This window comes from Petaurus breviceps, unplaced genomic scaffold, assembly GCF_028583685.1.
Source record: "Petaurus breviceps papuanus isolate PSGF00001 unplaced genomic scaffold, PetGlider_PUasm1.0 185, whole genome shotgun sequence".
Classification (NCBI taxonomy): domain Eukaryota; kingdom Metazoa; phylum Chordata; class Mammalia; order Diprotodontia; family Petauridae; genus Petaurus; species Petaurus breviceps.
The window spans coordinates 42,133,495-42,148,465 of record NW_027185797.1 but is presented as its reverse complement, the minus strand read 5'-3'; the positions used below and the strand labels follow the sequence as shown (position 1 = coordinate 42,148,465).

Here is a 14,971-nt window from a genome sequence, read left to right as displayed (position 1 = left end):
TCTTCCATGATGCAAATCATCCATTCTGCCTGTGGGCCTTGCATGGGGCTTTTCTCCCTTCAAGGAGCTGATGTCTCTGGGCTCTACAAAATGGCTCCCACTCCATCTGGTTTGTGCTCTACAAATGACACTATACACCCCCCCCCCCAATGGGGAAAGTGTGCATTTGCTGCATCTGCAACAAATGGGAAAGTCAAAAAGAAACTGAGGTGGCACGTGGCCTCGGCAGCACTTTCAGTACCGTCCCCTTCGGTGTCGCCTGCTTCCAAAGAGCATCTTTTGTTCGCAGTGAGAGTCCCCAACAGGGCGCCCTTCATTCCAAGCAGCAGCTTTTCTCGGTCACAAGAAGCCCTGCCAGGAAGTGGGGTTGAGGGCGGGCCGGCCGGCTGGCTGATGGTGACCAGGCAGACAACACTGCTGACCCTCTCAGGCCCAGCACTTGAGCTGCACATGACCACAATCCCTAGTGACCACGGGTAGCACACGACTCTCCCGTGACATCTTTGTTTGGTTAAGAAGCAGAGGCAAAACTGCATTCCGAGCAGAAGCCTCATTGGTCTGATGGCTCAGAGGCTGGATAACTGAGGTGCCAACCCCACCCCAGCTGGGAGCCAGCCGGCAACCAAGGCAGGTTTTCCCCTGTGATGATTTTGTGATAAAAAGATGTGAATGGCTGCCCACAATCATGCTCTTTCCCCCTTCTCAATGTGGCTGTGACTTCTTCCTTTCTGAATGACTGTGGTCTCATGGGACAACTTGGTTTCTACATCAGCCAATCCCACATTGCCACAGATCTGTGATAAGGCTGGGGCAAAGATGCTGTTACTTTGAACAAAGTATTTTTAAACATCCTTGGTCACGATGGCTTCTGATCAACAAGGGTTCAACTCGTTCCATTCTTGGACCTTGTTTCCTCACTGGAAATGGCAGTCCCCATCAAACTCTGGCCAGCGACAGTCTACTGTTATTTATCCAACTATGGATTTCTAAATCTATACAAAGCTTTTGAAGGGTGACACTGGGAACTAAAAATGCTTTGTGAAAAACTGTTTGCCAAATAAACTGTGAGCTGGTGCTTAAGTTTGGAAAGTCAAGGCAGGAGAATCCAGAGCTTTATGAGCTTTCTAGTAGTTTAAGAGTGAGAAGAGCCCTTAGAGATCTCTGAGGTCAAGGCCATCACAAGTGACAGAGCAGCAATCTGAGGCCCGCAGAGGTCAAGGGATTTCCAAAAGGTCACAGAGAGAAAAAGTCAGACCAAGTCAGGTCCTCTGAACCCAAATTTAGTATCCCCCCACTAGATCTTGCAGCCTTATTGGTTGACTTGACTGTCTGGAGAAGGACAAGAGTCAAAGCTGACTATGGTTTTTGAAAAAATGTTCCCTGGATGATATCCAATCACTGGCCACTTCAGCTGGTAAGAAGCAGTCACTTCTTGGTGACAGTGAGAATGAGAATGATGTACTGTGAGTACAGCCACAGAACTTACTGGATGATGGATTTAAGACTAAAAGGGACCTAGGAGAACAGACTATCCTACCTAAAGACATTGACCAACTAGATGGGGGAAAGAGGGAATCAAGTGTGATGAATCAATAAAAATTCCAAGGGACACCCAGAAACAAGTCCTGCAAACTAGCATGGGCAGGAATGGAATGAGCATCCGAAGCTAAACCAAGCTTCAATCCACCCGCTTCTGCGAAGTGGCACAGCAGTATCTCAATCACAGAAGTTGGCTGCCCCAGATCGTCTTCAGGGCTTTTCCTCTTTCAAATCTCCAGAGAGAGCCTTTTAAATCATGCTCTGAGCAGAACTTCCATCCTGAAATTGCCAACACAACTGCTGGTTCAATGGCTATTCTCCAACCCGCCTCCAATGCTTTGCTCCAGTCACAGCATACAACTTCCTGTAAGCATTCCCTAACACAAAGGTCATCATTTCTACTATAACATCAATTATGGAAAAGCTAAATAAGAGGTACATTCAGATACCTACCAAGAAGGCAGAAAGGTAACCTCAGAGGGTCAGGGGCTCAAACCGCTGTGTGTGCATGGATGGGAGAGAACTTCTGCAGAAGGTGGCTCTTGAGGTGATCATAAGAAGCAGAGACAAGAACAGAGAGCATTTCAAGCCTGGGAAACATCCAATGCAAAGGCAGAATAAAAACTATTGTGTAGAGTGGGCCAGTGTCACTGGACTGTAGAGTGTGGGGAGAAGAGTAATTTGTAAAAAGACTGGCCAGATAACAGAGAGAGGAGCTTGAGTGGGTAGCTGATTCTAGAGGGAGCCACTGAAGTTTACAGAGAGAGGAAGGGAGGGATGACATGGTCACATCTGTCTGTACTTCAGGAAAATCACTATGGCATGTGGAAATCAGGGTAGGAAAGGCTTGAGGATATGATGGTCTCAACTAGGGTGGTGACTGGGTTAACAAAAAGAAAGGGATTTATGTGAGGCATGTTGTAGAGACAAAAGCAGTATCTAGCAACTGACTGGGCGTGTTGGGGTGAGTAAAGGGGAAGAACAGAGAACACCATGAAGATTTTGAGCCTGTGGGACTGGAAGGATGGCACCCTACCCTCGACAGGAAGGTTGGAATGAAAGATAATGATTTCCATTTGAGACCTGCTGGGTTTAAGATGTATATGTCCAAAAGGCTGCCGGTGATGTGGGACTGGAGTCAGAAGAAAGATACTGATGGATCTTTGGATCTAGGAGTCATCTGCATGAAGATGCTGATAACTGAACCCTACAAGCTGACAAGATCATCAAGTGAATCTAAAGAGAAAAGGGAAGTGGGACCATTCCAGAGCTTTGGGGCATATTCATAGGCAGATGTTGGGACAAGGAAGAAGATCCAGCAAAGGAGACTGAGAAGGAATAAGCAGACATAGAGGAGAACCAAGAAAGAGAAATGTCCTAAAAGTCAAGAGTTCAGAGTGTCCAGGGGAGTATGAAGAGTATGAAATACTGTGGAGAGATCCAGAAAAGTGAGAGCAGAAAGGAGGCCACTGGCCTGGACAACTAAAAGATCAGAGGTAACTTTGAAGAGAGCAGTCCCAGGTAAATAATGAGACTGAATTCAGACTACAGAGAGTTCAGAAGACGTGTAAGGAAAGGAAGCAGAGGAAATGAGCGCCAAGTTTAGCTGAGAAGGGGAACAGAGATGGAGGACAATAGCTTGGATGGTAGGATCTAGCGAAGTTGTTTTTAAGGCTAGTCTGTTTGTAGGGAATGGAGAAATACAGAAACTGATTCCTGCTAAAAGACAGGAAGATTCAAGAGAGGGAATGATAGTGGGGGCAATTGGCTGGAGAGGACAGGAGGAAATGGGATCAAGCAGAAGTGTAGAGAGGTGGGCCTTAGCATGCTGGAGGCTGGGAGAAAAGAGGAAATGATCACCACAGTAACATTTATACTGCACTTCAAGGCTGGCAGAACACTTTACGTATATTATCTCAGTGGCCCTCTTCTGTTGAAATAGGTGCTCTTATGATGTTCATTTTACAGCCGAGGAAATTAAGGCTCAGAGATGGTGGGTGATTTGTCTAGGGTTACACAGCCAGGAGAGGTCTGAGGCAGGATTTGAATTCAAGTTTCCCAACTCTGAGACTAACCACTCTATCCAATAGATGTCCTAGTTGTGAAGTAGAAGAGATGAGGATAACAGATGAGAAGAAAAAGAAATGTGGCAGCTGGCTTTGCTTTTCTGATGCAATATGAGGTAAGGTCTTTAGCTGAGATGGTCTGGGAGAGAGAGAGCTATGGGGAGACTGAGGAGAAGAGACAAGGTCTAGAACAGCCGCGGGAGTGAGCAGGACAAAGAACTGCAGAGGGAGGAGCAGAATCCTAGGATCATATAAAATGAGAAGGCTCTTCTTCAGAGGACTGCACTGGACAAACGAGCACCCCAGGGCCCAGCCAGGGCCCAAGGTCATGCAGTGACTTGCTCAGTCACAAAGGCAGTGGGTGCTAGAGACAGGCTATGACTCCAGAGCAGTGACCTTTCTGCTGAATTATGGATGGCACTGGAAGGTCAGAAGGATGGCCTTGCCTGCATACCACACTTGACATGATTCCTACCAGCTCTGACCAGCAGTACCTGAATTAAAGCAGTGGAGGTAGATGGCAGAGATAACCCAGGGTTAGGGTATGATGGGGATTGCCTGGCAACAGGAGGAGAGCAAGGAATCCAAGCATAGGGATAGCTGAGTATTGAACTGACTTACTAAGGGGGGCGGTCAGAATCCAGAAGGGGGCAGGGATGTGTGAAAGCCCTGGAGTGGAGAGGCTGAAGTCATGGTAAGGATAATGAATAGAACAAGAAGTGTTAGGGCAGGGAGAGATGAAAGGCAAAAATATGGTCCTCAGATAAAGTAACCTTGGAGCTCTTGAACATGGGAATGAAACTCCTGTAGGGCTGGCAAGATCCAAGGTATTACTGCTCCTGCTCGTAGTTGAGGTGGAGCAGAGGAGGAGGGCTCCAGAGAGCAGATTAAGGAAGTTACACCCAAGTACTTCTTCTTTTTTTCCCCTAGTGATAAACTTTTACTACTGGAAGTTTTACAAAGAGAAAAAGAGAGGAATTATTTGTCCATTAGTTGATGTCTGTTCAAACTCATACTAAAAAACGAATGCAAAAACTTAGATGTGAATAGTTTTTGAGATAAGACATAATCAGTAACTATCTAAAAAAGTGTTGAGATTTACTTGTAAGCAGAGAAATTCTAATTCAAATAACTCTGAGCTACTACTGTACACCCATTTAGAGATTATCATTTAGTCGTTTCAGTCATGTCTGACTCTTCATGATCCCATTTGAGATTTTCTTGGCAAAAGTACTGGGGTGGTTTGCCATTTCCTTCTCCAGCTCATTTTACAATTGAATAACCCAAGTCAAACTGGGTGAAGTGACTTGCCCAGAGTCACACAGATAGGAAGTGTCTGAGGCAAGACTGAAATTCAGGAAATGAGTTTTCCTGACTCCAGGCTAGGTACGCCATCCACTGCGCCACTTGGCTGCATTAAATTAGAAAGATGTTAGAAGACAAATTTTTTTTTTCACTTTTCTAAAAAATAAATTTCTTTTTCAACTTCATTCCTTCAAAAATTTAAAGTTCTGGATTGTCTCCAGTGCCTCTTCCACCCACTGAGAAGGCAAGTGATATGATCTCAATCATACATACGAAATCATGAAAAACACACTTCCAATATTAGACCATGCTGCAAGAAAAAAATCGGCTTGAATCTGCACTCAAGAGTTCATCATTCTCTCTCTGGAGGCGGATGGAATTTTTCATCATGAGTCCTTTGCACCTAACCAGAGTCACCAGGCCTCTCATATCTAAGTACTTCCCTTCACCCCCCTTCTAGCTGTCCTTTCATTAGCTCACTAAAAGTCAAGTGAAGTGATTTTTCATGCATTCAGTGATAAGCAAAGTCGATTTCTTCCTGCTCTAAGTTCAACTGTGTTATTACTCACTGTGGTAAGTTAATGTTTCCACACCAGCCCTGATATTTTTAGCACTCCTGTTTTGATAAACTTATGATAACCTCAAAAAAGAATAAGTCAAAGTCCACTTTTTGCCACAGGAAACCAGCTCACTCTCAGTGTTTTGAAACATGTATGGGAAAATAATAAAGAAACTCAAGACCCCTCAGCTCAAAGGGGACGGGCCACAATCTAGTGGAAAAAATGCCACAGGAGAGTGGCCCTTGCTCTGTCCAGTGGCTATCTCAGTGTTAACTGGAAAAATATTCCTATCTTTTTCTCTACCACACTCTAATACCAGAGTGGCTACTTTAGGAGAGGTGAGGCCCCACTTGAGTTCTGTAAGGGAAAACAATCCCCGCATAGCTCTGAGGTCTAAAAGAGCACCAGGGTGGCTAGAGAACGGAGCGGGGGTGCCAGGCACTCCTTGGCTAGGGAGGTTTGGCTAGGCAGCGCAGGGCAGTGAAGAGCACCCAAAGTACCAGTTCTGAAGTCCAGCCCCGCTCTTACTGGCTATGGGACCCTGGACAAATTGCTGAACCTCTCTACTTGATTCTTTACCAGTCAGCCTCCTGGCCAATAAATCCCAGGGCTCCTATTTCCTCCAGGACTAAATATAAAATCCTCAGTTTGGCCCTTTCCTACCTTCCTACACCCTCTGAGTCACTGACCCTGGCCTCCTGCATACTCCTTGCACATAACAGGTCATACCTCTGCGTACCCCTGAAAGGCTCTCCTCCTTCATCCCTGTCTCTGGGCACCACTGGAAGACTCCCCTTCTTCCCTGTCTCTGGGCACCCCTGGAAAGCTCTCCTCCTTCATTCCTGCTACTGAGCACCCCTGGTTCCCTTCAAGTCTCAGCCTAAGACCCCACTTTTGCAGGAAGCTTCTCCTCATCCCCTTAATGCCAGTGCCCCCTTCTGAAATGACCCCCAATTTATCCTGAATTGTTTGCATGTTGTCTCCCCCCATTACACCATGAACCCCATGAGGGTAGGGGCTGTACTCTGTCTCACTTTGTACTTCCAGGGCCTGACACAAGAGCAGGTACTTACTCCATTCTAACTGACTGCTTTTCTTCTAACCATGAAGTCAGGAGGTCAAAGTTTTCGAAGAAAGCAACCCAAGACCAGAAAGGAAAATGAGACAAATGTAGGGGGGCTGTGGGAAAAGAGGCACGCTGACACACTGCTGATGAAGCTGTGAACTGGTTCAGCCACTCTGGAACACAACCTGAAAGATGTCCCAAAAGCTATTAAGCTGCACAGATACACACTCTTTGACACATGCCACTAATATGTCTGTCTATACTTGAAAGAAATTTTAAAAAAGAGGAAAAAGACCTACAAACACAAAAAATATTCACAGCTGCTCTTTTCAAGGTGGCAAAGAACTGGAAATTGAGGGGATGTCCATCAACTGTAGAATGGCTGAACAAGCTGTGGTATCTGACTGTGCTGTAAGAAATGATGAAGGGGAATAGTTTTGTGTTCTGTGTTGTTTGTTTCTGGAGGGCAGTTGGGGTTGGGACTTCCCCAAAGTCACACAGCTAGTGTGTGTCAAGTGTCTGAAGCTGGATTTGAACTCAAGTCCTCTTGACTCCAGGGCCCATAATCTATTCACTGTGCCACCTAGCAGCCCCTAGGGAATAGTTTTTAAAAACCTGGGGAGACATGCATGAATTGCTGCAAAACAAATTGTTAACTATACTGTAAAGACAATTAACTTTGAAAAACTTAGGAACTCTGCTCAAGACAAGGGAACCAACTGGTTCCAGAAGATTCTTATTGAAACATACTATCTAGAGAGGAAATGGGAGGGAAAACATGAAGAATGTAAAACAAAATAAACTGAATTTTTAAAAAGAGCATTTTGGAAATGAATTGAGAATGGGTAGGAGTGCAGAGAGACTACTAAGTTTTTTCTTATCAAGACTTGTTTACATTGTTAAAATTCCACAAGTAGTTTATTGTTATTTCCACTTACAAATGAGAAAATTTAATGCTGGGAGTGGAGGAGAGTAACTGCCCTAAGTCAAAGGACACATCTGTGTCAGGGCTAAGATTAAAGTCCAATTCTCCTGCCCCCAAATCTGGTGATGTTCCCACATGTGCCAAGGCTCCAGAGGACCACAAAGGTCTCAATGCTGGGAAATTAAAAACAAAGAAGCTCCCCAAGGGCAGGTTCCAATCTTCTGGAGTTTCTCAGCATCTTTCCAACGGCCTTACTTAGCTGACTAATACTTGACTGTGACTGTGGCTACTGTCTTTACATCAGAACTTCCCTTAGCAGATGGTCTTTGAGAGTTACTTGGGCGAAAAGGTTCATCCCTGAAGCTACCAATGTGTGGAGGAGGAAACTGACTTGGCTGGTCCCTGAATGGCCCTGGCACTCCACTGCCATAACCTTTAACCTCCAGGCCACCAGGATGCTGCCACACCACCACCACATGAATCATCAGATTCAGAAATGAAATACTTACATTATCTAGTGAACAGTCATCAACATTTAGGGAATAAATATATAATCAGAATCTAAGTATCTTGAGCAGCAGGAAGGGAAACAGTGTGAGTGAAACTGAAAGCCCTAAAAAGGTAAAATACAAACTGCACGATTTCCTTTGGGCCTCAGGATTCTCACCTATAAAATGATGGGATTTGAATCAAGATTCTCTAAGGTCAACCAGAGATCATTTGATCCTTCCTTTAAAGTACACAAAGCCCATTTTAAGAGACAATTTGCCAAAGAACAATCTAACTTCCTTTGAACAAAGGGCAAGGGATCAATGAGAGAGGAAAAATTCAGCTTCTGGACATATCACACCAGTTTTCTATGCAAGACTGCAAGGTTACTTACTGCAATTTAGAGAGAAAATGAATTCTCGGACACATGAGCCTGCTAAGCCTGATTATGGATACTGAGAAACCCCTGCCAGGGACATGTCCTAACTAACACAATATGTCTGCATGAAGCCTGTCACGAGCCCACAGACAGGAGTGGGCACTTTCTGGAGGGAAGGGCTTTACCTTGGAGCAGAAAGTAATCGCAAGTGGTCCGTCTGAGGGCTGCCTTGGCCTTGTCACTGCTCCAGTCCACCTCCAGAGCCTCCTTGAATGGACAGAAAACCACTTTCTGTGGGGCAAAAAACCAAAGCATCTTAACTACAAAATGCATCAGCCTGGGATCTGTGCAAGCAGAATCTCCCCTAGGGGGGAACAACTCCAAGAGTTAAGTCCATTTTTACAGCTCTCAAGGAAAGCCAAAGCAGGGCATCTTAGCCAGAAAACTAAGACAAGCAAAGAGCAAGACGCTCAATCAACCCCTGGTTCTTTTACAACTTTGTTCTTCGTAGGGAAGGAAGGCAGAGCAAGCTTGGTCCAATGGAAAGACCACAAGGTCGGGAAACTTCTCTAGTTTTCTCCCATCTACTTACCAGTGATGCTCAAAAACTCATTTCCCTTCCCTGGGGCTGACTGTCCTCTTCTGTGAAATAAAGAGGCCTGACTAGGCAAATTTTAAGGTCTCATCCAATGCCCAAATGGAGAAAATCTCCAAGCCTCAGTTTCTTTAGTGCAAAAATAAAAACAGCACTGTTCCTTTACTCTGACCTTATTTACATGGATATCTGAGGAGAGTAAATTTCATATTAACTCACAATCCTTTGTTTTTAAAAGTCTTATACCTCTACAAATAAAACACAGGATGGGTTTGATTATTTTTGGTCCTTGAGAAGCCAACCAGGAGCAAAAGGAGGGAAGCTAGAGAGCAGAAGTTTTCCTAGCAAGGGCAGCTGAGAATGGCACAGGCTACTTCATGAGAGAGGGAGTGAGTTACTTGCCATGGGAGGTGTCCCAGCCAAGGCCAGATGTCCCCTGATCTTGTAAAGGCACCTGTCCATTCACCCTTCCCTTTCACAACAAGTTGGACTCGAGACGACTTCTAAGTCCCTTCCAGTTCCAGGAGTCAGTGGAAGGTCCAAAAGAATGGACTGGAACAGGACCTGAGCTATATCAGACTCACTGAGGGGAAAAGGCCAACCCAGAGCAGAGGAAGCCAAGCCTTCTCCAAAATGCCAACCAGTGGTCACCCAGGCTGGGCCTGCAGAGTTCTGGTAAGGGGTGTGACCTACTACCTCCAAAGAGAGCCCATTCCAAGGCTGTCTAGCACCAGTCACTAGGAATACTGTCTCCTTATATTGAGTCTAAATCTGCCTTTGTGAAAGGTGATTAGTTCTGGCACAACCAATTCCTCATGAAGTCATACTGGCTCTCTTAAACTAGCCCTTTTATAATTCTGCCAGGAATCGGTAAGCTTGTTGGTCTCTAGTATGCAGATTCCCCTCTGATATTTTTTGAAAACTGGGAATCACCCTATCTCTAATCCTGTGGCCCTTCTCCCAATGACCATGACCTTGTAATGACGTGTCAAAGTGGAGCAACAATATATCTGCCAGTTCTTTTGAGCAGTGAGGGGCCTAGGATAGTACAGTCCCCTCTTACTATCTCCCGACTTACACTGGATATCAACTTCTTATCAGTTATTTCTGATCTGTCTTCTCCAGTTCAGGCAGAGTGATCTACCTGGCAGAGAAGACAAAAGCAGATTCCAAGGTGCACCACTGTCTTTCCTCATTCACCTGTAACTATCCCATCCCTCCAAGCAGAAGCTATACCCAACCTGACTCTCTTCTCCGTTCTCACTCAGCATCCTTCCTAGTTCCAGCTTACAAGGAGCTTTATTCTGAGAGGACCAGGTGTGACCAGGTCATACTTTTATTTGACTCCCCTGTTATCTCCCCTTCTTTTCATTTTCCATACATGTCCTTTTAAAATCTGATTAAGTTCCCTTGGCATCCAAACTGGTCTCTTTTTAAAACAATTCTCCCCTTCCTTTCTCACTCTCACCCTTTCTTTGTGTCTTCAAATTTTAAATCTTGAGAGCTTTGCATTCCACATAGGCTGACTTTCCCTGTAGAATTTTAGGCTATAGGATCCTCCCAATCTTTTCTCTAACTCCTTTAAAAAAATTTTTCTCTCCAAGTCTGTGTAAAGAGTGGGTATCAGAATATTTCCAATTTTCCTTTCCTCTATCTCAAACTCTAAAAAGAATGTCCTTCCTCCCCAAAAAACCAATCACTTTCATCTCAAATAATCCTACTTCTTGATAAAAAGCAGATTCAGAATAGCAAGTCACCTATATGATTTCTTCACTAAGGAAAAAATGACCATTAAGAGAAGTCAAGAAATTACTGGACTCTATACACTGGTCAGAGAGAGGTTATATCCTCACTGTGCTGACCTGGCAATATCTTTCTCAAATTCCTCACTCATTTCTTTTCTATCCAGGCAGCCTGGAGTGAAAATAGTGCTTGTGTGTCTGCTGCTGCTGCTGCTAGACTCCTCAGCTCAGTCCTCTTTTGTGCTTCAGACTGCTGCTACATGAAGCTCCACCTTCCATAGTTCCTAGGCTGAGCCACAGTTATCTGCTTCATGATGTCCAAGTATTCACCTGAAATCTCTTTTTGCCTATGACTACTTAAATAGTAGTCACTTAATTGAGAGTACTAGTTTATAAAACAAGCACCAAACTAAACCATAACCAAAAAATACTATTATTCAGTCTACTAAAGTCAGCATAGATTCAGTCTATTAAAAAAATGAAATGGACAAACATAAAGACTGTTAACATATGCTAAGAGATGAATATCTGGTATATTGGGCAGCTCAGAGATGTCATCCAGGCAGTATCAAGATGTTTAAGAAAGGGAGGTTCAAATTGCTGGAGACAATTAAACAAACATAGTTTTCCTCATTCTCACAGCTGCTGCCTAGCAGTTCCAACACACTGTAAACAGTGCTATATGACACGCCATAGACTGTTTGGCTGGCCGGGCGCTTTTGGCAAATGATACTAACCTCAAAAGACAGAGCTAAGGCAGTGATGCTGAATACTAGATCAGTCGGCCACACAGCTCTTAAGGAAGTCTCACAAGAGAAGTCACACTATTCACAGCAGTTTGATAGAAGATAACCTACTTTTTTTTTTTTTAAAAAACAAGGTTAGAAAATTATCAGGGCAGCTAGGTGGTACAGTGAATAGAGCATCAGCCCTGGAGTCAGGAGGACCTGAGTTTAAATCCAGCCTTGGACACAACACAAAAACTAGCCATGTGATCTTGGGCAAGTCACTTAACCCCAATTGCCCTACCTTCCCCCCCACTCCAAAAAACAAACAAACAAAAAAGAAATCCCAAGAAAATTATCAGTTCAGAGGCATCACTTGGCCCTTTCCCAAGAAAAATACTACTAAGAGTTATCTTACTACTAGCTTTTTTCTTACTGTTGTGACCACCAAGATTTATCTGCACTACTAGATTTCATCTAGTACATTCATGGCATAGGGCAAAGTTATCAGCTGCCTGGAAGGTGTCAAAGGGAGTACTTGAAATCAGAAGACAGAAGTTCCAGTGGGGAAAATCCCTTAGCTCTGGCCCAGAGCTTTTTTATCTGTAAAATCCTCCTTCCTTGACCCTGGCCACACCTACCCCATGGGAGCAAACAAAAGGCATTATTATCACAAGACAGAGTACTTCTTTCAGACAATCAATTAGGACCTAATCTATGGTAATGAGAGAAATGAAGAGTCAAAGCAACTCCCTAAAGCACCCACAACCCACCTTTCCAGCCCGGTCAGTCACAGATTCAAGGCTTGGCTCTTGCACAAATTATACTCAATGAGATGCAGGGGGCCAATGGACAGTGATAATGCCTGGCCTCGAACCCTGCTGCTCTCACTTAGCCCTATGGGACCGGGAGTAAGCCAGTTAAGCTATACTGGCTTTGACAGCCTCATGTACAAAAGAAGGAATTTGGAACAGAAGCATCTGTTAGGGTCTTTTCCATCTCCAAATACCATTTGTATTTTCAGGATCTGTCAGTTCAGAATAGGTCCTTAGAAATCTAGCTCACTTCTTCCTTTTATAAGAGGAAATTGAGGCCCACAGCAAGTGGTTTGTCCCAGGCTATACCTGTGGCAAGGGGGCAGAGTTAGCCTTCACAATTCAAATATCAGTCTTTACCATCATGCCATGTAGATGGAAATAAAACAAACTAGCACTCAATAGAGCTGAACTGAGGTCCTGGCTCTGTCACTTAAGTAGGCAGACACTTTGAGCAAATTAAACCCACTGAGTCAGCTGTAAAGTAACGATTTAATACTTGCATGAACTGCCTCCGAGGGGTGATAACCTCACTGTCCTGACTGATCAGAACATTCAATCAATAACTGTTCACAGACCAGCACCATCAAAACAAGACTAGTTTATTTAAAGGTCAGATGACAGATAGTGGAAGTTTACAGAGTAGAAGTGTGACTCAGAAAATTAGGGACAGGGCAGAGTACTGGTTGGGCTATTTCAGTGGTTTATGAGGAAACTCCCTCTACCGGTGCAGACTGGCATCTTCTCTGGGCAAGCCACAAATCTTGGGCACATAATAGAGCAGACACTTGGGTGTACTTACACAATTATGTGGCTTCTAATTAGCCAGGCACACAAGCGGTACAGAGAAAAAAATTAATAGTTCCAAGGACTATCATAAGTTCACAACTTATTATTTTAACCTAACTCTGAAAATAGGCATTATATTAATTTTGAAGATGATTTCAAATAGAAATATGTGATGAAAAAAAAAGAAATATGTGATCAACTAAAGGGAACAATGTGCATATTCAATTAATTCAGGAAATACTAGAGGCACCTAGGGGGCATAGCAGTCAAAGTGCTGTACCTGGAGACCTAAGGATCTAAGTTCAAATTCCTCTTAATACCTTACTAGCTCTGTAACCCAGAGGCAAACCACTTTGGCCTCCTTCCTTCTCAATAAAATGTAATTAACAAAAGCACCCAGCACACAGAGAGTCATACAGAGAGTCATAGTGAGGAACAAATAATAAATGCAAAGTGTCTTTTGCAAATCTTAAAGTACTATAGAAAATTAGGTGCAATTCCTCTTACTGCTGCTGCTGCTGCTACTACTACTACGAACACTGGATTAGGAGGAGACCTGGAATCAGGTTTTTGTTTTACCTACTAACTAGCTATGCAATATAAAACCAGGGCCTTAGTTTCCCACTCTACAAAAGATTAAGTATTTTCTGAAGAGAATGAGAAAGCTCAAGGATAGTGTGCAAACTGTCTTCAAATTAGTGAAGAGTTGTCATGGGAAAGAGAAACTTGACTTCTTTTTGACACTAACAGGTAGAACTAGGAGTAATGGTGAGTAGTCATATGAACATATATTTTGTCTCAATGTAAAGCAGAACATTCTATCAATTTTAGTTATCCAACAAAACTGATAGATAGTAGGTTCCAAGTCACTGGAAGCGTTCAGTAAGAGGTCGGAAAACCATCTGTTAAGGATATTACAAAGCAGATTCCTATGTTGGGTGGGAAGGTGGGATTAGACTGCAATGAGGTCCTTTCCAACCATCCAATTCTGTTACCCAGATCTGATCTATGTCTCCGGTTACTTCCTCACCCTGAAATCCTGGCTGGGTTCTTTCTCCTCAATCATTTGGTGGCAGCAGGCAGCATAATAACTTGTTTCTATATTGCTTTATTTTAGCTGAAGATTACACTACCAAAAATGTCAACGCCTTTTTTGGGGAACGATGTTATTATTACACTGAAATGAGGAAAATGCCCTGGACATAGTTAAACTACATTTTAGCAAAGCATAGGACAAAGTCTCTTGTGCTATTTTTGTGGACAACAGTCGTTACATGGATCCAAAATGGCGGACTAAATGACTAGCTTGGTGTCAATTTGTGGGGTATCTCGATGCCCAAGTCTGGCCCTGTGCTGCTTAACATTTTTAGCAATGACTTGGATTAAAGGCATGGTTTATCTAATGCACAGATCACGCGACACTCAAAAAGACTGGGAGCAAGTTCATGACAAGACTCAAGATTTAAAAAAAAAAAGTCACACTCTAGAATGTGGGGCCAAATCTCACAAGATGAAATTTAAAGGAAAAAAATGTTAAACCTTACACTTGGCTTTTAAAAAATGGACATGAGGGGCGGCCAGGTAGCACAGCAAGTAAGAGCACCGGCTCCAGTGTTGGGATGACCTGGGGAGCAAATCCGGGCTCAGATATTTAGCACCACACCCAGAAATAACTGGCCGTGTAACCTTGAGCAAGTTACTTAACCCCAATTGCTTTAAAAGAAAAAAAATGGACATGAAAGGTGGCGCAGTGAATAGAGCACTGGCCCTGGAGTCAGGAGGACCTGAGTTCAAATCCAGCCTCAGACACTTAACACACACACACACACAACTAGCCGTGTGACCTTGGGCAAGTCACTTAACCTCAATTGCCCTTCCCCCCCAAAATGGATACGATACAGACAGATGGCAATTTGTCTGTAAGGGCTTTGAGGGTTTTAGTGGACTCTAAGCTCTAAGAGTCAAGAGTGTGAGGG

General features: G+C 43.8%; 1 protein-coding gene across 2 annotated transcripts in view; it reads right to left on the bottom strand.

Annotated features, from left to right (window-relative positions):
- The window catches only part of SAE1 (SUMO1 activating enzyme subunit 1), a 57,656-nt gene that overhangs the window by 16,477 nt on the left and 26,208 nt on the right, over positions 1 to 14,971 (bottom strand). For both annotated transcript variants that reach the window (XM_069089109.1, XM_069089110.1), the window contains one exon: positions 8,515 to 8,620. In XM_069089109.1, the coding sequence (XP_068945210.1) occupies positions 8,515 to 8,620 (106 nt within the window). The remainder of the gene's footprint in view (positions 1 to 8,514; positions 8,621 to 14,971) is intronic.